Source organism: Manacus candei, unplaced genomic scaffold (assembly GCF_025592945.1).
Source record: "Manacus candei isolate 608988 ecotype Guabito, Panama unplaced genomic scaffold, ASM2559294v1 h1tg000005l, whole genome shotgun sequence".
Lineage (NCBI taxonomy): Eukaryota > Metazoa > Chordata > Aves > Passeriformes > Pipridae > Manacus > Manacus candei.
Window position 1 is genome coordinate 12,035,943 of NW_026138053.1, and position 26,093 is coordinate 12,062,035.

Consider the following 26,093-nt stretch of genomic DNA (forward strand, 5'->3'; position numbering starts at 1 on the left):
CCGCTCCCCGGCCGATCCGGGCCCTGGGCTGACGCCGCGGCCTCGCCAATCCGCTGTGGCCGGGCCGGGCCCGGCACCGCCCCCGGCGGCGCCCACAGGGCCGGGCCGTAGCGGCCGCCGCCGCGGGTGCCCGGGCTGAGTCAGCGCCCCCGCCCCCGCCGAAGATGAACATCATGGACTTCAATGTGAAGAAGCTGGCGGCCGACGCGGGCACCTTCCTGAGCCGCGCCGTGCAGGTACGGACCGCCCGGCCCTGCTGGGGCCTCGCCGGGACGGAGCTCCGCCGGGCGGCCCCAGCCGGAGACGGGGCCGAGGCCGCGGGTGTCTCCGCGGGGCCGCCGTCGCTTGTCCCGGCGCGGGGCGCTGGGCTCCGCCCCGGGACCGGGAGGGGCCGGGCTGGCTGCCGGGCCTGCCGCGGGCTCCCGGCTCGGGGCAGCGCCAGGCCCGGCTGCACCGGAGGGGGCGAGGCCGGAGCTGTGGCCGGGCCGGCCGGCGATGGGCGGCTCCGAGCGGCCTCCTCGGGCCGGTCCTGCGGCCGCGGGCGGGGCAGGCCCGGGGTTCTCCGGGCGGGCCGCACTACAGCAGCCTCGGGGGGCTGAAACTGCCCAAGGTCAGACCGGCAAGAGGGGAGAAGGCGTCAGGGTTGGGAGGACAGGGTGCGCAGGCATCAGCTGCCGGGAGACACGGCCGGACTTTGTGCGTGCAAAGGACAAAGGTGTGTCTCGCCTGAAATAAGCTGCGGGTTTTACTATCTGCTAGAAACGTATCCATGCCGCTGCATGATCGGTAAAAGTGGAGCTCTGATGCTGCACACGAAAGCCTGGTATGAGTCTGCTTGGGCGTTTTGTTTTGTTAGAGCTTTAGTATCGTTTTTAGGCTTGTTTGATAGCGCATTGTTTCCGGATCGGTCTTCCCCTTTCTTCACGGTAAGGGCACTATAATTGGCTTTTGTTCCTCAGCGCTTGTCTTGAGCCATAATCCTTTTTCTTTATATAATCAAACTTGAACAGATTTCCTGTAGGGAGGTGGACATCCAAGCAGTGTATAGTAATCCACTTTGGTATCTCATGAGTTCTCGCTGGGTCACAGTCAGGTTTGGAGCATGATTAACGTTATCTCGTCTGATCGGTCTGATGTATTGCTCTAAACCTCAATATTCAAGGAGGACCAATGATCAGCAGCACAGCAGAGCTCTGAAAATGCAAACTCGTCAAAAAACGTTGTTCAAATTTAAATGAATTTAAAGCAATCATTGTAGCTTCTCTTTGTGATAGAGGTATTTCCATGCTTCTCCCTCTACCTGGGCTTCTTCCAGGTTTACATGTATCCCAGACCGACTCTTCCTTTCCAGCCTCCACTTTCCCTTTTCTTGTTGGACAAGGGAAAAAAAGGAGATGGAGTTTCATCCTTCATTGTAAGATCTTGTGATGGGACCTTGTGATTTCATCATTTTATCTTGGCTTTTTCCGTTCAAATCAACCGACTACTTTAATGTAGGTTTTTGCAGTCTGTCATGGTTTAAAGGTGGTGTGAACTGGGGTTTACTCCATTATGCTCTGTCAGCATTGTTGGTTTACATCTGAATATTAGTTTTCTGTGTAACCTAAATGAAAATTCAGTGGATATGTGGAAGCAATAATTTTGCTCTACCAGCTGCCACTTCCCCCTAAACCAAGAAATTTAATGAAGCCATTGAGAGGGAGAAACAAATCCCTAAGGTGTTCTTATGGTCTGAGTAACTCGTGTTCTGTGCGCAGCTGTTGCTTCCCCTATTGTTTTGGGGGTTTTGTGGGTTTTTTTATTTGGTTGGTTGGTTTTTTTAAAGTACTATGTAAGGCCTATAGATATTATGGACAGGTAATAATTTTGTAAATTTTAAAAAATATCATATGGATCCAGATTTTGAATCCTCCAGTAAAAGTTACAGTTCTGTATGTTGAGTGCAACTCTTACATTAAGGCATTGCTGGATGATGTGACCTGACTCTAGTCACTTTGGGATATTGGAAACAACCCCCCACCAAACCCTGTGAGACAGTTCAGCAGGGTAAAGTGGCATGTAGGAAAATCACTTAAAATTTCCATTTCAATTTAGAAGACTTGCAAGTGTTTGCAAGGGAATGGCTTGCAAGTGTTTCACAGGTGTATCGGACTCTTTTACAAGGGGGTTGGGGCTGTTTTACCCACAATCAATGATACTCATGTTCCAAGAAACCTGTTCCTTCTGTAGATGAGATTATACTGTGTTCAGACTGCCACATTCTAGTTAGTAATCTGCAGAAAAATCAAGCTGAATGGCCATTTTCAATCAAATCCTACCCTTCCTTCTGGCAGGCAGATGATGCTTGAAGGAGTTGTTCTCAGTCTGTTTTGCAGTAGTTGCAATTTGTGGAACAAAGTAGCAAATGGTTATAGTTAGTGGTATTTGAGGTGAAATAAGTACTGCCATTGAGTGTTGCAATAGGAATGCGAGTTCTTCCTCAGGTCAGGCTGGGTAATTGACAGGATGCCTATGCAGCAGATACAAGGACTCCCTGAAACATCATCTCAGCCTTGGCCATATTGATCTTCATCACTGGTCTACTCTGGCCTCCAACTGGGTGGTCTGGAGACACACCATCTATAACGCTGCTGATGCCTTTGAGAACGCATGTAGGATTGCTCTAGAGGAGAAAAGACAACGCAGAAAGAATTGTATCTTGCCGATACCATCCAAGGAGTCTTTCTGCTGTGCCTTTTGCAACTGGACTTGTCTATCTCACATTGGCCTCTTTAGCCACCAGCGTGCTTGTAGCAAACATGGGTAGAGCCCTTCCCGAATCTTCGTTCGCAAAGCCCAGCTGTGATGATGATGTGCAGCAGCTGGGAGTGAGTTGGGCTTTTACTCTTTGGTAGCAGAAGCACTTTTATTGTCCATGACTTCAGGTAAAAGTTAGAGGCTTGTCTTAATGTAATTTCTCCTTCTAGTGATTTTGCAATGTGGACTTGAAGTGGTGATGGGGCTGTGATAACCCAGTTGTGTACAAACCAGTACAGTTTCCATGTGCGTGAACTGTCACTGTCAGGCAGCTCGTGTGTGTATTTTGAATTTAATACAGACGGATGTATATGGTCTAGATGGCTTACTGATATAATTTGTTCCAGCAAGTGCTTACATTAGGTATCTCTTTGTGACCTGTTTTAAGCTTTAGTAAAAAGAAAATTGAAACTTTTAGAACTCCAATCAAAGTAGAAAATAATTAGTCTTTGCCTGTTTTGGGATGATTTTTCTAAGCAGAAGAAAAATTCTTGATTTGTAGGACCACCTTCCTCATTCTTATCCTCAAGAGATGCAGTAATATCTGAAAAAGGACATAAATCAGAAAGATCAGTTCAGATTTAGGTTTTGGAGTAAGTGAGATGGGAAATCAGAGTGGCAACATTGTTGCATTACACTGATGCTGGAAATAATGCTTCTGTCAAACTACTATTGAACACACTGCTTGGTATTGTCAAAATTAGGCTTTTTCTTGAAATGTATATGTGAAATCTAACATTGTGATCTTCACTAAGCAATCTTCACACTGCTGAGAAGATTTATGGAAATATTAATAGGAAAGCCCATTTTATATACAAATATTCTTCTCTGTAATTAGTAAAAATTAATTCCAAAACCATTTTTACTGTATTATAATGAATCTATATGTAGTTTTTGAGAACAACCTACAGTTCCTGACATATTTTTGAAAGCCTTTTAAACAGTAGTAGTAATACATTAATGAATAAATTCCATTCTTCTCTATACTGCAACTGAATTTCTCACAAATGCAGTTTGCTTTTATGTGGAACTGCAAATGCCACAGCATTTATCTAGAATTTAGATGTGCATACTGTCGAAGTTGGGTTCATTCTACATGTGATGGAAATTCAAATGAACTTAGACAATGCAATTTACTTGTATTGTACTGTTTCTTACTGCCCACCAAAGAACTTGTTAAGAATGAAGTTTGACAGTCAGAATGCTTCCAGTCCTGTTATGTTCTTAATTGGTAAGCTTGTTAGAGACTTAATCATAAGCCAAATTCTCCTGAAAATGCCTGACTTTGAACAACAGACTGTCAAGTGATGAGATCATCATCATGAGGAACTACTGCTCTGAAGGGAGGCAGGCTGAACCCTCAGTTCCGGTTTTGCTTGGTTCCCTGCTGTGAAACGTGGAGCTTCCCCCTCTCCCAGAGAACACTGATTGAAGTCCAAACTGTTCATGGATTAATAAGACTTGGCGTGAATTTTGTATGAAGTGAAATGAATTGCCTGATGTGTTTATTTAGCTAAACAGAGTTAGATTGTATTTCATTGTCACTGAAATTGCAGCTTGGAGGAGAACAGCAGAGGTCATCTTACTGTTTCTGTAAGGTAACAGGATCAGTTATATCTAAAGTTTATCAAACACTGGTTTGTCCTATTCTAAAAAGCAAAACACCTCCCACCCAGAGATATTTATTTCACAACTTCCCAAGGAAGTTTCTTTTAGCTTTTAATCCTTGTCTTTAGAAGCTTTCTCTAATGTCTAATTTTAATTTAAATCCTGATGCTGAGGTTTAAACTCACTATTTTTGTCCTCTTTGCTGTAGACAGGACATCTTTTTCAATACACCCAAGGTAGCTGCAATGGGAGTCTGTTTTGTCTTCAGGTTTTACTGTAGAAGAGTTGCCAAACAATTACAAAATATACAAGACTGAAGTAATCTTTTAATTTTCTTCATTACCTCTGGTCTTTCATTTTGGCTTATGTTTTAAAGCACACAGCAAAATTAGACAAAATGAGAACTCTCAGTACCATGTTGAGCAGAGGATTTCTTCATAATGTAAATTACCTTCCTCATCTTGATCTAGCATTCTCCCACCCTTTTTTTTTCCTGATAGTGAAAGTGTGTTGTTGAACTTAACAACTTCCAAATTTGCTGTTAGATTTTTATTGATGACTGAGTAATGAATGGTTAGATCTTTTAAAACATGATCTTCAAACTAATATACGTGACTGTTTTCAATTTGTCCTGGAAAATTATTTCTATGAACTAACAGTATATTCAACCTCACTAACTTGCAGTTCACGGAAGAAAAGCTTGGTCAGGCAGAGAAGACTGAACTGGATGCTCACCTGGAGAACCTTCTCAGCAAAGCAGAATGCACTAAATTGTGGACAGAAAAAATAATGAAACAAACAGAAGTATTATTGCAGCCAAATCCAAGTAAGGAGACCTTCAGGTTTTTGTTTTCAACTTTTGAGTGAATAGATTTGCCAATGTAAATGTTTATTGCAATAGCTATTGCTGAAGTTATGACTAATGTAATGACTAAATGTAGCAGTTTTAAATTTTTAAGTGTTATGGTGTTACGGAAAGCACATTTTGAAGAGCTAGTGAGAATTGGAGACACTGTACCAATTGGTGGTATGTCCTTAACCCTTCAAATGGGAAAAACTTTAGACAGCTCTTTGAACTGTAGCATTGGTTCCATACTCTGGTCAGTCTCAGGCTGACAGGTTTTTTTAATTGTTTCCTGTTTAATTGAATTTCCCACTCTAATTCCAGATATCTTGGTTAGCTCTAAGAACTCTGAAGTTCCTCATGGGGTAGATACGATGGCTCAAGAAACTACATTACTAATTCATTACTTTAAACTCTCTGCACAGTACAATTCAGCCTGAAGCAGGCAACACGAACTGAAATACCTGTCTTTAACAATTCCATTACTAAAGAATGGTTAGATTGATGCACCCTGCTTAGGCAATACAAAAAAATGTCAAATATGATTTCTTCACTGTTGAATCTCTTACTGTAATAGTAACAGAAAAAAACATGGGTAGAGGAAATGTAGTTTTGTGGTGTGTTAATTTTGTTTCTAAAATTGCTGCTATGTGTAGTAATGTTGATGAGGTGTTTTAGACTCATCCTGCAGTTGTGCTAGAGTTGGGAGCTGTAGGAATTACCTTAGTGTGTAGATCTAGATTTCAAGTCAAGACCTGGTCTCTAGTCACTGGGTGAACTACTGTACTGAAAAAATCTAAACCTCCTTTAGGTTTGATCGCATGATAAAATTATAATGCTGCTACTACCTCTGCACTGAAAACATAAATATTCTTATAGTGACATACTAAGCTAGGATTTATTAGTAAAGGTAAATCATACACTGCTAGCACTTCTCTAATGCCAAGTAGATAAATTCTTTGTAATGTTGATTTTGAAGTATTACTTTAGAAATCTGTTGGATCTTTTAGTTTCATAAAAACAGTGTTTAAAAAACTAACCAACTAATCCTGTGGGAAGAATGCAGGTACAACTTGCAGAATATTCTAACTCAAATTTTTACTTTTGTCTAGGCCAGAGGAAATAGTTGTCTTTTTCATTCAATTCAGTACTTGCAATATCTATTGGACTTTTTCAGAAAATTGTAAGCTTAGAATATTGAAGCACTAACTGGTGGCTAGTGGAACTGTGCAAAGAAGTTTCAGTAGAAGGCTAATATGTGGTAGTATCTCAGTTATGCTGACCAGTCCATTTTCTGATGGCTAAAAATACTCAGTGCTAAGCAATGGTCTTCGTCTGTGAATGTAACTTCAGCTGTTTGGTGGCCTACTGGGGAGAAGGATCACATGCTGCAGAGCTGCTTTTGGTGGTTGTTCAATGGAGTGACCCTGTCTAGGGGACGAAAAATCACTTTCAATCCCATTTTTAATTGTACCTTTAAGTCAGACCCATGTAATATTCCAATAATTTTAGATCACTTTTCAGTTCTTTTGTGATTTAGGGAAAAATAAATTTCATGGTTTGAGTAAAGAAAATAAATACATTTTTATTATTTTTGGTTCACCCTTGGTTCCAGAGAATGCACTGGTACCCATGTTTGTCTGTGTCAGGTTAATTTTTGTGACCTTCATGAGAGAGTAGTTATTTATTCCAGTGCTGTTGAAAGTTGTCTAACAAGTATTATTTTGGTTGCGTCAGAATGGCAGGTTTGTTCATTGGAAAGCTTCTTTGTGGTTGTCTGTACTATTGCAGGCTGAAATTAGTTCATACCAACTGTATAAATAAAGCCAGCTGGATGGGAAATCAAAGCAATTGGTCAGAGAAATTATTGTATCTGAGGAGTTTGATTTTGTAATTAACAGGATCCCTGTTCATGTGTGTGAGGTTTTTTTCACCTGAGAAGGGCACAGTGGCGTAATATTATGATAGATGGATATTTGTGTTCATATAGTCTCAACAAGTTTTTCTGATAATTTTATTGCTCAAACTAAGAAAAGATAGGAATGAAACACTTTCGTACAGCTTTGAGGGTTTCTTCCAAAGTGTTTCAAGGGAGCAGGGGAAGTGGGGAATCAAACTTTCAGAACATCTTAATAGGGAACCTGCAGTAGTTGTTGAAATTAATTCCTACTCTGCTAATTCTAATGAACAATTTTGGCAAATTTTTTTTCTGAAGGGGGAACAAAAGACTGTATTTTTTTAAGGAGAAACATTCTGTTATGCTCTCACAATTAAGACTTCTGATCAAAAAAGCTGAAAAGGGAGAGGAAAAGTATAATTTTTCACTTTCACAGTTGGCTCTAGGAAACACTTGAACGTAGCGTGGCAAACATGGAACACAGTTGGTTTCCAAGAACAGAATCTTCAGCTTAACATTGTTCACTTAATGTTGAGTTTAATGGCTGGATTTTCAAATTTATTTTGTGTGTTTCTTTTTTTTCGGTTTGTTTGTTTCTCTTTCTAACTTGTGCTTTAAATGGCAGTAATTATTTAAAATAAATGTTTTTTTAGATGCCAGAATAGAAGAATTTGTCTATGAGAAGCTGGATCGCAAAGCACCGAGTCGCATGAATAATCCAGAGTTACTAGGCCAGTATATGATTGATGCTGGGAATGAATTTGGCCCAGGAACAGCCTACGGTAAGTAGAAGCAGAAAAAGCACAGATATAAATTTTTTTTAAACAATATAAAGTGATATTTCTTGTCTTCCTCTAGATAAAACAGTTCAATGACATTTGTAACAATTTGAGATGACTTGCTGTGCATCTTTGAGCCTTAGGAGATCAATGATGATGTTTCTATCCAAATCTAAAAATTGAACCTGCTGTTGGAATGGTATCCATTTTTGTGGATGGATAATTTGCTTACCAGAACAAATGATTCTGGAATTTAATTTCTTTTTTAAAGGAACACATTTGCACATCTGACAATATTTATCAATTTTACTTGTGCTATGGAGTGAAAATGTTATCTGACATTAACTTCTGGAGTAAGAAGCCTCTCTTAAATGTGCAGGATTCCTGGTTTTCTTAATATATGATAAGAGCGTAGAACACAATCTAAATTTTTTCCTTCTCCAGTAAACTTACATATCTATGACAGGAGGGTTGGAGGTGTTATATCTAATATTTTTACATTGCCACTAATTATACAGTCTAATTCTAGTGTTTTCTACAACTCTTAAAATTCCTGATAATTGTAGCTGTTAATTTAACTTAAGCAACTGGAAAACATAGGTGTCTGTATATATAATAGTCTGCAAAGTTTGATCACTCTCTTCAGTTACTTTCTTCAAAATTACAGTGGGAGGGAAAACTTTTCTTCTATGAAGAATAAGTCCTTTATCTGCAAATAATGATCTTCCTTTTGAAATGAAGGAAAGGGCCATTAAAAGAAAGTAAATGTTTTGTAGAAGTCTTATGGGTACAAAATCAATAATGGCAGGCTTTGTTCCTCTGACTTCCACATGATTTTGTGTATCTGTGGCCTTCCTTCTGACCATCAGCCTCAAGTCTTGCTTTTAACATCAAATAGAGTTGTACTTAAGTACACTGTCCCTTAAGTTGCAGAATTTTTTGAATTCAGGCAAATAACATAATCTGTTAGCATAAAGATAGATACATTGTTGGGTTTCATGCAGTGTCACAAAGTATTTTAGTTCTCTGAAAACTTAATGTCCTTTCTAGCTAAGCCATGTCATCCTATTGAAATTACTCTTGATACACCATCTTCAGTTTCAGTACCTAACTTGCAAACAAACTTCAAAGTATTGTTCACTTATTATACAAATGTATATTTAGAAGGTGGAGCAGATGGGGACAAGGAGAAGTACATAATTTTACAATAGCTACATAAGCTTTTTCCTTGCTACCAGCTACTCTTGACTTAAACAAAAATGTTGTCTGGGGGAAGGAAGTTGTTGGATTAAAATAACTAGGTATGATACCTGGTTCTGAAATAGGTGTTCAGTATGGAGTTGCCATGGTGTCACTTCTACAATGCTGTATCTGTTCCCATTGAGATCTTGCCTTGATCTGTGATTGTCCTTAGTAAAAATGGTTTGGCTTGGTGTTTGGGTGCTTGTTTAGGGTTTTGTTTGTTTGTTTTTATGGGGTTTTTTTTGTACCTGATTTGGTTTTCTTTTGAAAGCCCTTGTCATGGCATTGGATTATCTTTCAAAGTGCTGGCCTAAACTTTTCTGACTGTATCAACCTGTTGTATTAACCACCTGCCTGAATCACTGTGAAATTAAAATATTCTTTTTTTCCTTTGCAGGAAATGCACTCATTAAATGTGGAGAAACACAAAAGCGAATTGGGACAGCAGACAGGGAACTAATTCAAACTTCTGCTATAAACTTTCTCACTCCCCTAAGAAACTTTATTGAAGGGGACTACAAAACTATCACTGTAAGTTGAACTGTACATTCTTCAGCATTTCGCACCAGTTGTAACTGTCAGTCTTCAAAATGTAGGAGTTGATAATGGTGTTTTATTGCTTTCCTCAAGCTAATGTAGAAAAACTTGAGTAAAATTTGTGCCTTTGGTGTATTTTCTTTGCTTTTGCCCAGGTAAAATCAAAATAATTATGAAAACTCGCATTTGGTAATTGTTCTATTGAAAGTATGTATATCTAGTATAAAATGTGTGAGAATAGTTAGGATCTAATTCTCTCTCTTCAGCTGAAGAACCTTTTTGTATGTGATACTTCATTAAAAAAATTTCAGAGTAGACAGGCTTTTGCTTGTCAGTATGTGTACCTGTTCTCACAAACTAACCTAACTGACTTCCAGAAAGAACGCAAACTCTTACAAAATAAGAGACTGGATTTGGATGCTGCAAAAACCAGACTGAAGAAGGCAAAAGTTGCAGAAGCTCGAGCTGCAGTAAGTAGGGTTTTTTTTAAACTTGTCCATAACTTTGAAACTTATTGATTTATATTTCTCAACTTGACTTCTTGGTTATGTTTCCAGTCCTAGCTTCTTACCCTCGTTATTTTTCTAGATACTTTTGTAAGAAATGCCTCAGTGGAACACAAGGAAATAAAAGTGAATTACCGATCAAGGTCTTTAAAAGTCTTCTACTTTTGAATATTCCATCAGGTTGAACTTACTACTTCTATACTAGATGAATCTATACTGCCAAAAATGACTTGCTACAATCTGTCAATATGGGTGTAAATATAAATACTTGAATCTCTGCAAATGTTGGAGCATATGTATAACTACTTTCAACTGATGAACCTACCTATACTTAACTTGTATATGGAATATATTTGTGGTTTTGCTCTTTACATATTGCTTTCACACCACCAAACAGAGGTGAGACTCTCAAACTCACATCACTTAACCATTCCTATTCCCTCAAAAAACGCTTGCTCAAGGAAATTAAATTGAAAAAAAAATTACTGCTTTTTAAACTCTTAAAATGCCTCTAAACCTTACTTTCTAAAACAATGAAAAGACCACAAGGAAATTGTTCCTCTTGAGCTTTGTATTAAAATAATATATGTATTATATTTCAGTTTTAGTTCTATCACCAGTGCAATCATCCAGAGCTTAGTAAAAGTTTGCTGCTGCTACTACTTGACCACTCCTAAGTATCATATAACAAGTAATTTGCAGTTTGATGCACAAATAATTTAGTGCTGGTAGAGCATGAAACTCTAAGCCTCTTCACTACTTTGTCTACACTTTTAATTACCTTTTGACAGCACTATACATGTTTAATAAGTATCAGATTGTAGAATTCCAGGAGAAATAACAAAATTGCACCTCGACTTTATCTGCTGCTATATAGAAATGAGAATTAACCTGGATATGGATGTGATGTAAATGGTTCATATTTTGCTGGCTCACTTATTTATAAAGAAAAGACCTAATAAACAGGTCTGGACTGATAGGTTAGCAAAGTGTATAGAGTTATGATGACAGCTTTTGTTTTACTATTTTCTTAGACAGGATAAAGTGATAAATTACATTTACATGTTATTATTTTTTCCCTGTTCTAAAAATACATAATATTTGAAAATTACTTCTGCCGTGCTTACTGTACAACTGAAATAGCTTAGATCAGTGTTTAAAATAGAAATCTAAACTATTTTATATATCTGTATGCAGTTCACAATCTTGGTTAGCTTAAATTTGCAGTGCTTTGTGCCGATAATCTATTCACCTGCTATATTCACAGTGTTGTAACTTGCTTTTGTCTTTTATCTATACATTTAAGCAACTAAACACTTCTCAGCCTGAAGAGAATAACATTATGGTAAATGTCTCTTACGTGCTCAACTTGCTGCATGTAAAATGGCTAAAGGTTTGTTGGCCTCCTGTGTTCATTCATTTCCCTGTCAAATGTTTCCTCTTGCTATCCAGCTTGTTTTGGTCTTGTTTAGATGTTTTCCATTTTAAAATGGATTGGTACAGTGCACTAGATGCACTTAAGTCAGTACAGCATTGGGTGTTGTTTTTATCAGGTTACTTCTGATAATCTGAAATATTCAGTATATTATATTCTAATTTCTGTGAAAGTAAACTTAAGATGCAAATGTGATTTTTCACTTCTGAAATTATTTTCACCCATTGGAGGGAAAGGAATGATTTAATTTTCCTATCTTTTTAATGTGAGTACAAGTGGATTATGTGAAATAGACAGAAATATGTAGAAATTACTCCTTTCAAGCAATGCATTACAAATAGCTGCAACTGAGTAATGGTCACAGAAATTAATGGCTTAACTTAGATCACAATATATCCTAAACTTGTTGAGAGGACTCATTAGTGCAGCTGGTTTTAGCACCATAATTGTGAAAGCAGAAAAGAAAGGTGTTAATTATGTACAGCATAGACTGCGCTGTCCAGCCTGTCCTGGTTTGGGTCTTGAATCTGCACAGCATATTGGGTCTCATCTCCATTAGTGTTCCAGATATCTCAGTTGTGATCAGATAAAAGAGCAAATAAAATTGTTTGTTACAATTTGCTTCTGCAACCTCTATACACATTTCTTCCTGCCAAACTCCTGATTGTGTCATCATCTTAAAACTGCAGAAAATGAAGGTTAAAGGAAAACCACATTGCAAGAGGGAATTGGAAGAGCAAGCTGAAGTAATTAACTTTCAGAGTAAATCCTTTGCAGTTCTATGATATTACTGTACAGCTTGCTACTACTTTATTACTCAGTTTGAGATACCTCTAGCATTTTTAATTAAATTTAGGTTTCAATAGAAGTGCTTGTGAAATAGAAAACTGGTATTGAAATTAGCAAGAGAAAGCATTTATCTGTTTCAGTGTAAAAATGAGAATAACTTTCCATAGTTTTCCATTATTATAACACAAAAAGGTAACTTAAATTCATCTTAAAGTAATTTAGTTTGTCTGATTCATGTCATTTTCTAAGTAGTTATGTCTTATGTTGTAATAGCTTGTTTTAAATAGATTCTTGTGATATGTAACTTCTACAAGTCATGCTCTCTTCAGTATCTAACTTATTTCACAGATGTAGTGCTATCCATCCTCATTGTAGCTTCATTGTATAGAAGGACTTTGGGCGACTGATTTATAGCACTCCTTAAAGCCCTGTGAAGTTCTGAGGAAAGGAAAGTAGTTAAAAGCCAAAATATGGTTACGTGCTGTAATAAAGTACAACCAGTATCTAAGTTTGTATGTTTTTATTTTTTCCCCCCACTCTTAATGCTGACTAGATATGGGCTGAGGAAGTGACAAAAGTAAGTAAACAATTTAAAAATTGCAGAATTCTGAAACCATAAGTTGTGCTAGTCTACTTTAATAAAGGATATCACATATTGTTGATTTCAGTCTAGTGCTGGCAGCCTGGTGCATTACATCAGAATTCACTGTTCCCTCCAGGGTCTTTCAGGTTTTAGTGGTAAAACAATGCCTGTGGCTTGTTTTATAGTAAGCTGGCTTGTTTCTGGCTGTCACTTAGTGCCAGTACTATATGATTCTCATGTGACAAGATACAACAGAAAAAGAACTACAGGACTTGTCCCTCAAAATTTACTGGTATAATATCCTATTAAAAATGACCTGTTAAGAATGAGCTTATTTGAAAATTTTCAAAAGGTTTAGGTCTAGTAATGGAAATTGTCCCAAAGACACTGATCTTCAGCTTTCACCCAGAACATGGAACATTCCACCTTTCTCCCCAGTGTCACTAGACCTTCAGCAACTGAAGCTGGGGGTAGGCACATCCGAAGACTCCACCTGCACTGAAATCTGATTGATAAGCTTAGCATTAGCCTTGAGATGGGGGTTGCAGCCTTCTGTTGTCATCCTTTGCACAGGGACAAACTCAGTGGATCTAATGGCATGTTTGTCAAAGCTGCTCTGGTGTCATGGGAAGGCCTGTTCTTAGGCCCACTGGCTCTGATAAACCAGTATTGGGAGCAAGTTGCAAGAGGGTGTGCTAACAGTGAAGAAGAGATTCCTTAGTGGAGTTTTGTAGAGGAGGGGTAATTAAAATTAGGTCAATAGGAGGACGGCAGGGTCCCTGAAGTATGGTTTCTAGGGGAGGACTAGCTGGGTAGCTGTGGGAGGTATAAGGAATTGCCAGTAGAAGCTGGGATGTGCAGCTTTGAAATCTTGGGAGTTGTGAGAGAAAATAAATGAAGACTTTTTCTATTCCAACTTCTTGCGAGTTGTCATGCAAACAGGGGAGTATAAGTGTGAGTTCAAGGGGAAGGAGGCATTTAGAAATTGAACTGTAAAAGATTTAATAGGAAAATTCTAAGATTCTTTCCTCAACAAACTTAGAAAACCTAATTAGTTTGTAACTTGATACAAACACTGCTATCTTAGTTTCAAGTAAGAAGTACACAGTTCTCTCTAGCTGCTTCCTCACTGTTTAATTAATGTGTAAGCCTTCCCAGCTGCAGTGACTTCAGATGGAAAAACATTTCTTGGGTAACTGCATCGTTCTTCTGTACTCTTTTCTGAGATTCCATGTGACTTTTCCTATTGATTAACATTAGCTGAATGCAAGAACAGAATGTTTGGAAGCACATAAAATTATTTTGAAACCAGTGTTTTATTGGTATCACCTCATTAAGTTTCATGAAAATATATTTCCTCTGTTTTGTTGCAAATAGTAAATGCTGCATCTTGGACTTAATGCAGATTTTAACCCTTGAGTTTGTTTTTAGAAGCAAGGCACTAAATGCATATGAACCTTGAAGCATGGTAATCCAGATTCCAGGCTGAGGACATTCTATCTTGGAACAATGAATCTTAGATAGTAGAATACATATTATGTATTTGTGTGTTTAGTATCCTTTTTTCTTTACCCCCAAAGAAGTACTCTAAAGTAACTTCGGCTTGTACTAGGTTGAAGTTGTTTAAAACTACTGTAACATTGACAAGTTATTTAAAAATTGCTGAGAAGGATATGTAACAAGGAATAAATTTGAATTGTTGAAATATGAGACTTATATTCAGTATTTTTAATAGAACTTTTACTCTAATTGAAGTTAGAACATTTGGTGTAGTTCAGATTTATTTATTTTCAAAGATTCTTCAGTTACAAGCTCCAGAAATAGTTTAGTTTGGTGGCCAGAATAAGACATTAAATTATTAGATATCCTGATAAAACTTAATATCAAAGATTTATGTACAGCTGATTGCTGTGCAGTTGCCTGGCAAAAATAATGAGATTTACCCTACATTATTTCATCAGAGACCTGTTAACGTGTAGAAAAAAAATGCCATTATTTATGGCTGCCACTGGTATGCTGACAGAACCCCTGGTGCAGACACTGCTATGCCAGTGAACGCTTGGTCTGTTATGGGAAAGATGGAGTAATACTGCTGGCAGAAAAATGCCTTTCTTTTGCATATGTAGTAGGTGTCTGATAATAAAGGTGCTTGTTGTGTATACAGGGCCTCAACATTTTTGAACCCATAATGCAATTATTCTTTTTGCCTAGTGAAGGTCTGCAAAGAAAAAGCACATTTCAAACACCTAAGCTTGTGATGAATGCATTTGTATGAGCAGTTCTGAATAAAATGGGACTGTTGCCATGGGAAGGTGTAGCAGAGAGTGCTGTACAAATACCTAATGTGTGTTCTTCCTTTTAGTCTGAACAGGAAGTACGAATTACTCAGAGTGAATTTGACCGTCAAGCAGAGATAACCAGACTTCTGCTGGAAGGAATCAGCAGCACACATGTGAGTACCCAAAAGGGGGAAAGTCAATGTCAGGGCACTTCCTAAAAATAGCTACAGTGAACTGCTTGGCAACTTTGGGCTGTGAGGTTTCACTTCAGTGCATTAAACCATTAAACTGTGGGGTTTTTTATTTTTTTGAATTCTAATTTAGCATCCACTGAATTGAACTTTAGTTTCCCATTTATCTTCAGAATGCAGGAGCTTTCATTTTCATCCTTTATGTTCAGCTTCCCATTCGTCAGATCAATTGAGTGTTGAAATGACAAAAACATGTGCTCAGATATGTTAATTTTTGTGGAATTTTATCCTGGTTACCTGGTGAATCCAGGCACTATGTCTACCTGGTGTTAATCCCTAAGTGCCAGTATTGGCATTAGCACCTAGGTGGCTACTCTTTCTAATGCAGCATAGTACTCTTACAGACTAAAAACCTGAATTCTTTGCTGTGTTGTAGGCACATCATCTCCGCTGTCTGAATGACTTTGTTGAAGCTCAGATGACCTATTATGCACAATGTTACCAATATATGTTGGATCTCCAGAAACAGCTTGGAAGGTAGTAACACTGTATAAAGCACTTAGAAAAAAATGGGGTTTTTTCCCTGAAGTTATGAATAGTAGGAAAACTTACACTGATGTAACAGTGGTGAACATACAGGCATGCTGGACTGAAAGGAAATATATCTGTTCTCAGGTAATGGATATGTAATTACCTAAGTGCAAGTACTTCCCTAAGCATACACACAATACTAATGCCTTTTGAGGGTTGATTTACTGACATTTTGTGTATCTTGTAATTGAGGAAGGTGAGTCCTTGGTAACCTCATTTAATGGCACAAAAAGCAATTTCTAGAGATTTATTTGTAATCATTCAGTTGTCTTATGCTTCATGCTACTGAACTGCTGTGCAACGTGGGAAAAGTTTTTATACTGCCTATGAGTTCCTGTTGCCTCTATTTGCTACGGGGCACTACCTGATTTTCAGTGAAACCCTGTTCTCCACTGTGAGTTGCCAGCACAGATATTGTATCTGGGGAGAAATGTAGTTCACAATATCCGTAATCCAGAGCACTCACAGGGGAATGAGCAAATTGGTCTAGTTTGACTGTTTCATGAGTTTAGCATTTTTAAAGTAAGAGAAGAACCTGATGTTAGTTTGTGCTTATAATCCTTTCTGTGTGATTGGTGGGGATGTAGAGAGATCTACATACTTGCTTTTCATAAAGTTTCCCTATTCTAATTCTTCACAAATCAGCCTTTCTTAGGGTTATACAGATCATGTTATTTAGGTGAGTGTATGCATTGAAGGATTGTCTGAGCTTAGAAGTTTACTGTAGTGTTTGCTCTAAATAACTCTCTAAGGTATTGCTGTTTATGTTTTCCATGACAAGGAAGTAAAAACAAAAGTGTTCTTGAGTCTTATCCTTTTCCTGAGTTGCAACTTCCTGTGGCATTTGATTTCCTTTCCTCAGTTTGTTTGAATGTGTAGTTTAAAGACTTTTTTTTTAGCCTTGAAAAAGACTTTAAACTACTAAACTGTAGTCTTTAAAACTTTTAGTCTTTAAAACTTTAATCTTAAAAAAAGCTACATTTTTAAAGTTACATTCCATGGAAAGAAGTATTGAACTATAAAATGTGGCAACACACAAAAACAGGTTGTAGAATTGAAAGCTTAAAAATAAAGATACACTGTATTAAGAAAAAACAACTCTTAAATTAGAAATTAAGTGAAATATATTTACACAACTATTTTGAGATGATATTTTTAAAATGCGTACTCTTATCCTAGTATATTTACTAAACAGAAAGCCTTAAACATATAATATCCTTATTCTAAGAAAGAACATATTCCTATTTAAAATCTGCTTTAGTACAGCTTGTCCCAGAACAGCTCTCTTTGTTTAAAATTTGTGTAAGCTGCTACCAGGTATAAAAAAGTGTATCTGAAGAAAATACTACCTTTAGAAAAACAGAAGAATGTCTTTTTGTGGCTGTGATCTGATTAGTATTTTTAATAAAATTAGTATGACTGCTAGAAGACCAAAAGCATGGAAGCTTTGCAAAATTCTAAATGCCTCAAACAGTCAAATGAAGTTTCTCCACCTATGTGGATTAAAATAGTTATGATATTAAATCTTGGGTGTGTCTTTCCTTCCTTGTGCAAGGGAGTGCCACTAAACTGTAACAGAGAGCACTGGGACAGGGTCTCAAGTTGTGCTCTTTGCTTTGGGAGAGTTTCTCCATTTGTAGGTATGTGGTGCGTAGCAATTGCATTAAATAAACAGATGAACAGGGTTTGTGTACTGTACTCCCTTCCCTGTGTTGTGTGTAGGCAGATGCAGTACCAAATAAACAGCTTAGGCAGCTCAGCTACATTTTGGTTATATTTGCCAGCACTCTGGTGGTTGCCACATAGTGCTTAGTTACACGTGTTCTTTTCACACATCTAAGAATGATATTGTGCAATATTCTCATATGAAAGCTGAGAACTGTGAAGGACTTAGCTTTGTTTTGAGGTGGTTGATGGACCAAAGGTGTTCAGCCTCTAAGTGACATAGTTTGTTACTTGAAACAGAAACCTGGTTTTTAGAGTTGATGCATATTATGTTTTCCCTGGGTCAGGATCTAGGGCATGAACCCTGTCCCAGTTGACACTGAGACTATTCAAGATCCAAAGCTGAGCACTGATGGTAGTCTCCAGAGCCAGCTATAGGGAAGGTGGGGAGAAAACTTGTGCTCAGTTCTCTTTATGTAAATAGACATGTTTCTACGGATGTTTCTCTTAGAGATGGCATCAGATGCTTACCTCTGTACTGCCTCTCCCTCCTGTGGGACTGCATTGATTCTTTAAATCAAATCTCCTTTTTATGTTTTTATGTTCCTCAGAATGAACTAAACAAATCTGTTTCAAATATTCTGATACTCTGACTGCTTTTTTTCTTTCTGATAACTGCTTTTGCTCTGAAGTTTCTCAGCTTCCCTGACAGACAAACCTAACCTTTGGAATAATTATTTTTTCAGATTACCCATTACTAGTCCCCTACTCTACAAGCTGTGAAACTTGTGTTACTCAAGCATTCAAAAAAAAAAATAAAATTCCAGACAACCTCTGTATAGCTGAAGCTTTCCAGTAACATGCCTACATATGGTTTTGCAAAGAGAGTGAGACTTAATGCTTTACTGATTGACAGAGTGGTTATAAAGTTTTGGTTTTCTCTTCCACTGACTGTGCAAACCAGTGACCCTTTGAACTGAGCAGAATGACTTACAAGTAATTACTGTGTTAACAGAGAACAGGTTTAGCAGTATATTAAGCAGTCATTTAGCTATATTGAGAAACAGCTGATTGTCATTTAAAATTAAATCCCTTTGTTTGAATGCCAACTAATCAAGTAATAAATACATCATGAAGTACAGCTGAGTTATACTTACAAAAATGTGGGGTCTAGTTTTGCCTCCCTTTGTTCTACTTATTTGGTTTGTCAGGGAACCTGGTGAACTAGTTTGAAAAATTAATGTAGCAAATGAAAAAAAATATAAATTTGTGGAGTTGAAGTCTCTTTTGGTGAGTTGAACCAGGTCTTTATGATCAAGTGAGGTCAAGGTGAGCCAGACAGGGAAGTGGTACTTCCTTCTCTGCACAGTAGTAAACTGCTAACTAAACTCAGAATGGTCTCCTGAAGTCTTCCCAATTTTTATATGCAATTCAGTCTGACTGTAAAGGGGCTAGTGCTGTCCTTCATGATGTGCTGCTCTTTCCCTTTGCTCACATACAAATAATTGCATGACTGCAAGGTGAACATGTTTGAAAAGATGTTCTGATGAAAAGTTAGCAATCTTCTTGATTTTTTGTTAGATCCAATTGAATCAAAAACAACAGATCTGACTCTAATGACAGAGAATGAACATTTGTGCTAAAATGGGATAGAGGAGTGGGGCCACCCTGTTTGGTGGCAGTGTGCATTTACCAGGTTAAGTATAGGGTGAATCTGTAACCGTGTGTGCAGGACTGCTGCAGCTGTTACAGATTTGAGCTGCCTTGCCAAAGATTAGTCAGTTTATTGATGGGTTTAGTTTTCACCTGCATCAGCTCCCTAAAACAGCTCCTCTTATGAGCATATGAGCACCAATAATGCTGCAGATGTGGTTATGGGAATGTACTTCTCTGGATTTATATGGTTGAAGTTGCTACTGAACTGCATCTTCAGAAGTCACCTAATTGGGGAGCATAGGTGGGAAGTGATGAGATGAGACTTTCTGGCAGGTTCATATGCATGATGTGGATAGGTCTCCATTATATCAAAAGAGTAGGCAAAAAAAAGGGGGGGATGTAATATGTCCATGTCCAAGCATCTGTGTAGAAGGACTCATAAGAGAAGTTACATGTGGGAATTAAGTGGGCAAAAGAAAGGAAGGAAATGCAGCTACAGTTCCATGTCATCATGACTCAGTCTAACTTCTAGTAGCTGACCTTTTTTCACTGCATTGGCTCCGCCAACTTCAAAACCTTCATTGACCTACTCTTCAGGTAGAATCAGATGAGTGTTACAACAAAGACAGCAGAGGGACAAGAAATTGCTGTATCAGCTGCTAAATAAATGTTTAGTCTGCTGTGGAACTGCATCCCAGGATGTAGGGCAGAGTGACATGAGACAATCTCAGAGCTCTTCATTACCTCCTAGGCTGTCCCATTCTTCCTACCCCACTGCCCTGAAATCCCTTGCTGCTTTGCTCTCTCTCCTTTCTGCTCTTTCCACTTTTCAGCCATGTTATTCTGTCCTGTCACTTGTATCCACTCTGGCACTCATCACAGTTTTTTGTGATTCAGCTCATTAACTAAGTAGAAGATTATACACGTTTTTTCCCTTTTTTTTCTGTCAGGTTAATGAGTTTAATTGACTTCATGGAAGGGTCTGGCAAGTACTACAGCTGGCACTGAGCAAGTAGCAGCCTGACCTAGAAAGGAGGAGCTTAACTCGATATAAGTTCATCTTTAGTGTAACGAATATTTTGTTTTACAGCATGTAGTTAGCTGAATCAATGAACAGATTTAGATTACAAAAATAGTTGTGTGGTTTTTCTTGCTTTCAGAGAGAGGCTGTGCTTTTAACTTGCATTATATTTCCCTGATCCCTGGTTCGTCAGCACAATCTTTTGTGTAACCATGTAATTGAGGAATGAGCAGGAGGGGGTGGAGGCTACTTTTACTGGCAGAGCTGTCAAAAGAAATGTTTATTAAAATACAGTCTGAATTAAGTTTGACCAACAGTGCTTTGTTGGTTTTGCCCTTTTTTTTAAGAGGCAAATATCAAGTTTTTTTAAGGTTGCAGATTTATTTTAAATTATACTGGTTTGATTTATACTGCAGATCAGGAACAAATATCTTTATTTAGGTTATACAAGTATCAGTACTATTCCATTACTGCTGTCCACTTATGTTTATTGCCGATAAAAATCAGAATGCTAATTTAGGCACAGAGGCACATGTAGCGCCCTATGTAAAACAGATTCACTCAGAACTCTTTTTGTTTTGTTTTCTCTCACAGCTTTCCATCTACTTTCCTCTCTAACAACAATCAGTCCTCCACAACTCCTGTGCAGAGTCTTTCTACTCCCTCAGTCTTGGCCTCAGCCTCTGCTTCATTGCCTTCAGTAAGCAACTCAGTCGTTACTTCAGGCATCAGTGAACTGAAGTCGTCAAGTGGCAGCAGGAAAGCAAGAGTTCTCTATGATTATGATGCTGCAAACAGCAGTGAATTATCGCTACTTGCAGATGAGGTAAGAGTTTTCTATGTACCTTGATCATTTGAAAGTAAAATAGGAATGCTTATGAGTAGCCAGTTCAGATGTGCTACATCAAAAAATTTGTGTAGTTGATTTTTTTAAAGTTAAACTTCAGCAGTACTCTTGGAACATTGTCCTGTACCTATATATGCTAATATTCCATAGGGAGAGTTAACATTAGTTACACCAGGTTAGCTTGCAAGAACATTTGCTAGACAATCAGGATACTGTTCTGCTGTCTGCTTGTCACCACACCTTTAACACCGTTATCAATATGATTAGACTTTCAAATGTTAAATATTGTAATTTGGGAAGAATATGAAAATACAACCAACTACTTCTTGTTTTAATGGTGGAGGTTGTGTTGTGTTTGTTCCTGTTCCAATTCAATTGCACTCTTAAGTCAGAGAGTCTATACAAAGCAGGTGGAGATAGATGGTGAAGCAGAGTGCTGGAACAGAGTTCCATCTGGTAATGTAACTGTAGCTTAGCCCTGAAGAAGAGCATCCAAAAAACAGAATTTCAGACTTTTGGGGTTTTTAAATGTGCATTACTTAAATATCTCTATTTGACTTTTTTCTTACCTAGACAGTGACTTAGATAGAAGCTGTGGCCTCAGATTTTCTGTGAAGAGGTAGCACATCAACACTGTCTGTTTTTCTGTCATGCACTTGGAGATCCAATGAACTTTCTTTCAGATTGCCTGTTAAAGTTGAGGGTGATACACAAGATTTATAGATAAAGTATAATAGAAAAGAAGTAGTAATGAATAGAATTTCATCAGAAAAATGGGACTTTAAAATATGCTACTTTGCCTGTTCTTTTCCATGGACCAGTGAAATAATTTTTATGAGCATTAGATTATGTTCCATGGATGCTTATATTAAATGCACTGCTTATCTTAGTTAATCTCAATTCTAAGACATTTGAAATCACATGAAGATAGACTGTAACTATTTTCCATGCAAAGAAAGTTTGTAAGAATGTGTTTCTGTTTGTTTGGTTTTTTTAGGTGATAACAGTGTACAGTATCCCTGGCATGGATTCAGACTGGCTGATGGGTGAAAGGGGAAATCAGAAAGGCAAAGTGCCTATTACTTATTTAGAACTGCTAAACTAAATGGTTGGCCTGAATAGAGACTGTCAATTATGGCAACACCATATTTATATACAATTAACGTTATGTAAGCAGGTTTATGTGTCTTCCATGTTATTGTCTTGAGGGACAAATACCAGCCATTAAAAACTGGCTTTTCTGCCAGCATGGTTGCATGGTCAATACTCTATTCAAACTTAATGTGTTTAAAGCTTTTACTTCATGTGCCAAGAACGTTTCCTACAGATTTGTTTCTACTGAAGTTTTCACTAATACAAGCTTTTACTTTTGAGTAATCTAGATTGAAAGCAGGAGGTACTGTTTTCTACTGAAATTTTTCATTAATGGCAAAGCTTTTCTTCACATAAAATAAACTTATTGTGAACTGATGCAGGTGTAATGCACGTTATTTGAATAACTAAAACCAAATGTGAAACATAAACAATATGGTTCTCTCTGAAGTTCAAATGTGCTGAGGCATTCATGGCTGTCTGCTGAGTGTCTTGTGCATTTAGTCACCTTTGAAAACTTAAGGCAAGTTCCCAGTATGCTGAGATTTTAAACTGCACCTAGGTGGATTGACACAAGCTAGTGACATATATTCTGACTTGTTTTGAACCTTGCCTTGTATTTTTTCCCTTTAACTGCTTTCCAGAAAAGAGCCTAATTCAGTTTGATTAGTAATTATGCAGATTCTTTCAACTGCAAATCAGCCTTTATGTTAAATTAAGTGCTGCATTTTGCTGAACAGATACACACTGTCTCCCTACATTTAAGTAGTTCTATAGATGAGCATACAGTTTTTTCAGATTATAGGTTGTAATGAAATTCTGCATCCCCAATTCTTATGCAACAGTTCATTGTCAGGTTCTAATTGGATTCAATTAGTGTTATGCGTTTTGCTGTGCAAGAGAATGTCCTCTCAATGTGGGAAGGAAAAAATGTTTTGAATCTAAAAATGACTTTATCAAAGGTAGTATTATTTGAAAATAAAATAACTTCCTAAACATGTACCCTTTTAGTGTTTCATAAACAGCAGATTTTTAAGGTTGTAAAAAGACATCATTAGTGCGAGTAAATGAGTGCCTTTAGAAAACTAAACACTAGCTTTAAATAGTTTCTACCATAACTGTTGGTTTTAATGCTTTCTTAGTCAGGCAAATCTTGAAAATTAATTCCTACTGATTCTTTACAGAAATCCTGATTTGGACTTTTTGCTAACCATGAGATTTTTATAAGTTTTATGTTACTTCTGTTTCTTTCTAGAGTAGTGTTGTATCTTGGAAGAAAATTCTCTACCATATGGAAATTTTGGCTATAGGTAAACCGCCAGTATGTAGTGTCTTAATTCAAACAAATGTGTGTGGGAAGATGGAAGAAGGGAAGAAGTATATCTGTGAAGTCTGTGACTGTGCAAAGATATTGAACTTAGCATAAACTAGCCCAAACTTAGTCCAAACTAATTAGTCTTCTGAAATTAACCCACAAACAGCAGTGTGTTAGTACAGCTCTGCTGCTGCTGGGATTGGAGCTGACATCTCTGGCTCTCATGTACAGAATTGCTGTGCTGGTGTATCAATTCTTACAGTGTCACTAGCACAGGTACCTCCATAATTGTGCAATTTATTGAACATTATGGAAGTAGAAAAAAAGAATAGAGTTAAGCTACTGTATTCTAATTGTCAGAATATCCCATACCTTTAAGGAACACTGTAAGGAGAGTGTCTTTCTTGTTCCAATGCACATGGTGTAGCAGTAGATTAAAGCCAGTAGTATGAAGATTGAAAAATATGAGGTTTAATGACTGGGTGCTCTGCTAAAATAGAACTCGAGAGAATTGCTTACAAGTTTCTTAGGCAATGACCAGCAAGTCCATGTCCAACAGAAGCTACCAAAAGATGGCTGTGATGTTTTGAGGGAAGAAAAGCAAATTAGGAAATGCCCAAAAGTAAAAGCTGAAGATATTTTGACAAAACCATGCAAGTAATTGGAGCTTATGTATATGCTTGCAGTAAGTAACCACTGAAAATGTGTAGGTGTGTTCTGGAACAAAACATTAGCTGAGTAAATGATAAGAGTGATTCAAATTAAATACTTACATATGGTAGTTGTAGCTTGATTATTTTTTTTCTGTACAATTGAGCCCTAATTTTGGCCACAGGAAGCAGCTTCATAATTGCATTTTGCTGTATTGTTCTTAGTAGAAGAAACATATGTGACAGTCCACTTTGAAATCTGTCCCAGGGAAAAGGGTAACATTAAAACTGGTTTAGTTCTGCTATCAATAATACATTTAGAGTTTAATCTGGGAATTAATTGTAAATTGTTAGATTATGAGATTAAATGAGATTAAAAGAAATCAATTAATTTGATTATCATCACTGAATAATGGCCTCTTGGATCTCAACTCAGTTGTTTTTGGAAAATTGTGCAGGAATGACCTGAGGTGTATTCTAGGAGCCTAGGTGTGATAATACATGGAAAATTAGTTAATTTGCCTCTATAGTGCTTCAAAATAACTAGCAATTAAAAAGCTCAATATACTATAGGCAACTTCAGTGCATCAGTGCAGAATGTGGGTTTTTGTGTATTACATCGAGGCTTTCCAGTCTCCTCCTAAAAGAATGCTTTCTACCAGGCAGCTTCATCGAAGTCCAGTCTGGGAGTTTGACAAATGTTTTTTGTCCATCCTTAATAAACGCACCAGTGCATCCAGAGAGCCACTTTCAACACCAGATATCACTTTAATATCCCATGAGAATGCTTTTTACTATTGTCTCAATTAGTCATGCCACAGAATAAGCATCAGAAGTACAACATATGTAGCTACTTTTGCCAGGAAATTATGGTCATTGTTGCTTGGTTCCAGCAACAAGTTTCTGCTGTCAGCAGTCTGTCCATCTGGGTTTTTGATTTGACAACACCACAGAGACTTATAATGATGTTCCCTTTCAAGCACAGGCATTTGAGAATTCATGCTGACTCCAGCAAATACTGATAATTAGCCAGTGCTATGAAATACAAGGTACTGTAAAAGTACCCCAGCAAAATCTGCTGGGGATGTGGGTTGCTTCATAATGGTTTTGCTTGTTCTTCAGAAGTCATTATACCTTCCAATATTAAGATACCATGCTAAAATTTAAAGTTTAATATGGCAAGAACTCTGTATAGAACCTTTGTAGCATAATGCCAGTAATCACTGGAAGGTATACTTAAGACATAATATATTGAACAGAACCAAATTAGTGGTATGCTTTTAGATTAGTGGTGCCCAAGGTCTGGGTTTCTAGGAAGTGGTCTGATCCCACTACCTCACTTGTCTTAAAATAATTCTGATTTTCTGTATATCTGGTGGTACTGAATATAGATATGCCTTGAATTTATATTTTGTTTTGTTTGTCTTCCTTTTTTTAGCTTACTCCCAGGGCTGACTGTTGCTATGAAACTGGCCACCAAGGCTTTCAGAATACTTCCCCCCAAAAATGAACTCAAGTATTTAGGAGGAAATAAGCAGCTCAAGAAGGCAGGAATTGCTAATTCCTAAAGATGACGGTATTGGAAGACAACCTGAGTACAGCCTGTTGTGGATTTTTTTACAGAGGGCACATGCACCAATCAGAGATATGCGTGAATGATGAATTTTTTCCTCACAGTGTATAGTACAAAAAGTTCCTCTAGTGCAGGATATAGTCCCTATATGTATACAGATCTGTAGGTCAAACCTGGAGTGAAACTACTTCGGGCTG

The 26,093-nt window shown here is 37.7% G+C and overlaps 1 protein-coding gene across 5 annotated transcripts; it reads left to right on the top strand.

Moving 5' to 3' along the window:
* Positions 1-22,736, top strand: SH3GLB1 (SH3 domain containing GRB2 like, endophilin B1). 5 transcript variants are annotated; one of them, XM_051804101.1, is made up of 11 exons: positions 1-236; positions 5,089-5,230; positions 7,799-7,927; positions 9,564-9,697; positions 10,081-10,173; positions 11,516-11,602; positions 12,987-13,010; positions 15,379-15,468; positions 15,923-16,023; positions 21,014-21,245; positions 22,264-22,736. In XM_051804101.1, the coding sequence occupies exons 1-11, from the start codon at positions 165-167 to the stop codon at positions 22,369-22,371; spliced, it is 1,212 nt and encodes a 403-aa protein (XP_051660061.1). In that variant the 5' UTR covers positions 1-164; the 3' UTR covers positions 22,372-22,736. The 5 variants fall into 5 exon arrangements, with proteins under 5 accessions (XP_051660061.1, XP_051660070.1, XP_051660033.1 ...); XM_051804110.1 differs by having other exon boundaries at positions 11,516-11,554; XM_051804073.1 differs by lacking the exon at positions 11,516-11,602.
* Positions 22,737-26,093: the final 3,357 nt, after the last annotated feature.

Bases quoted from the DNA above. Each gene is read 5' to 3' on its own strand.
- SH3GLB1 (XM_051804101.1), top strand. From the start codon at position 165: ATGAACATCATGGACTTCAATGTGAAGAAGCTGGCGGCCGACGCGGGC. The intron at 10,174-11,515 runs GTAAGTAGGGTT...TATACATTTAAG, and splicing joins TTGCAGAAGCTCGAGCTGCA to CAACTAAACACTTCTCAGCC. The intron at 11,603-12,986 runs GTTTGTTGGCCT...AATGCTGACTAG, and splicing joins TGCATGTAAAATGGCTAAAG to ATATGGGCTGAGGAAGTGAC.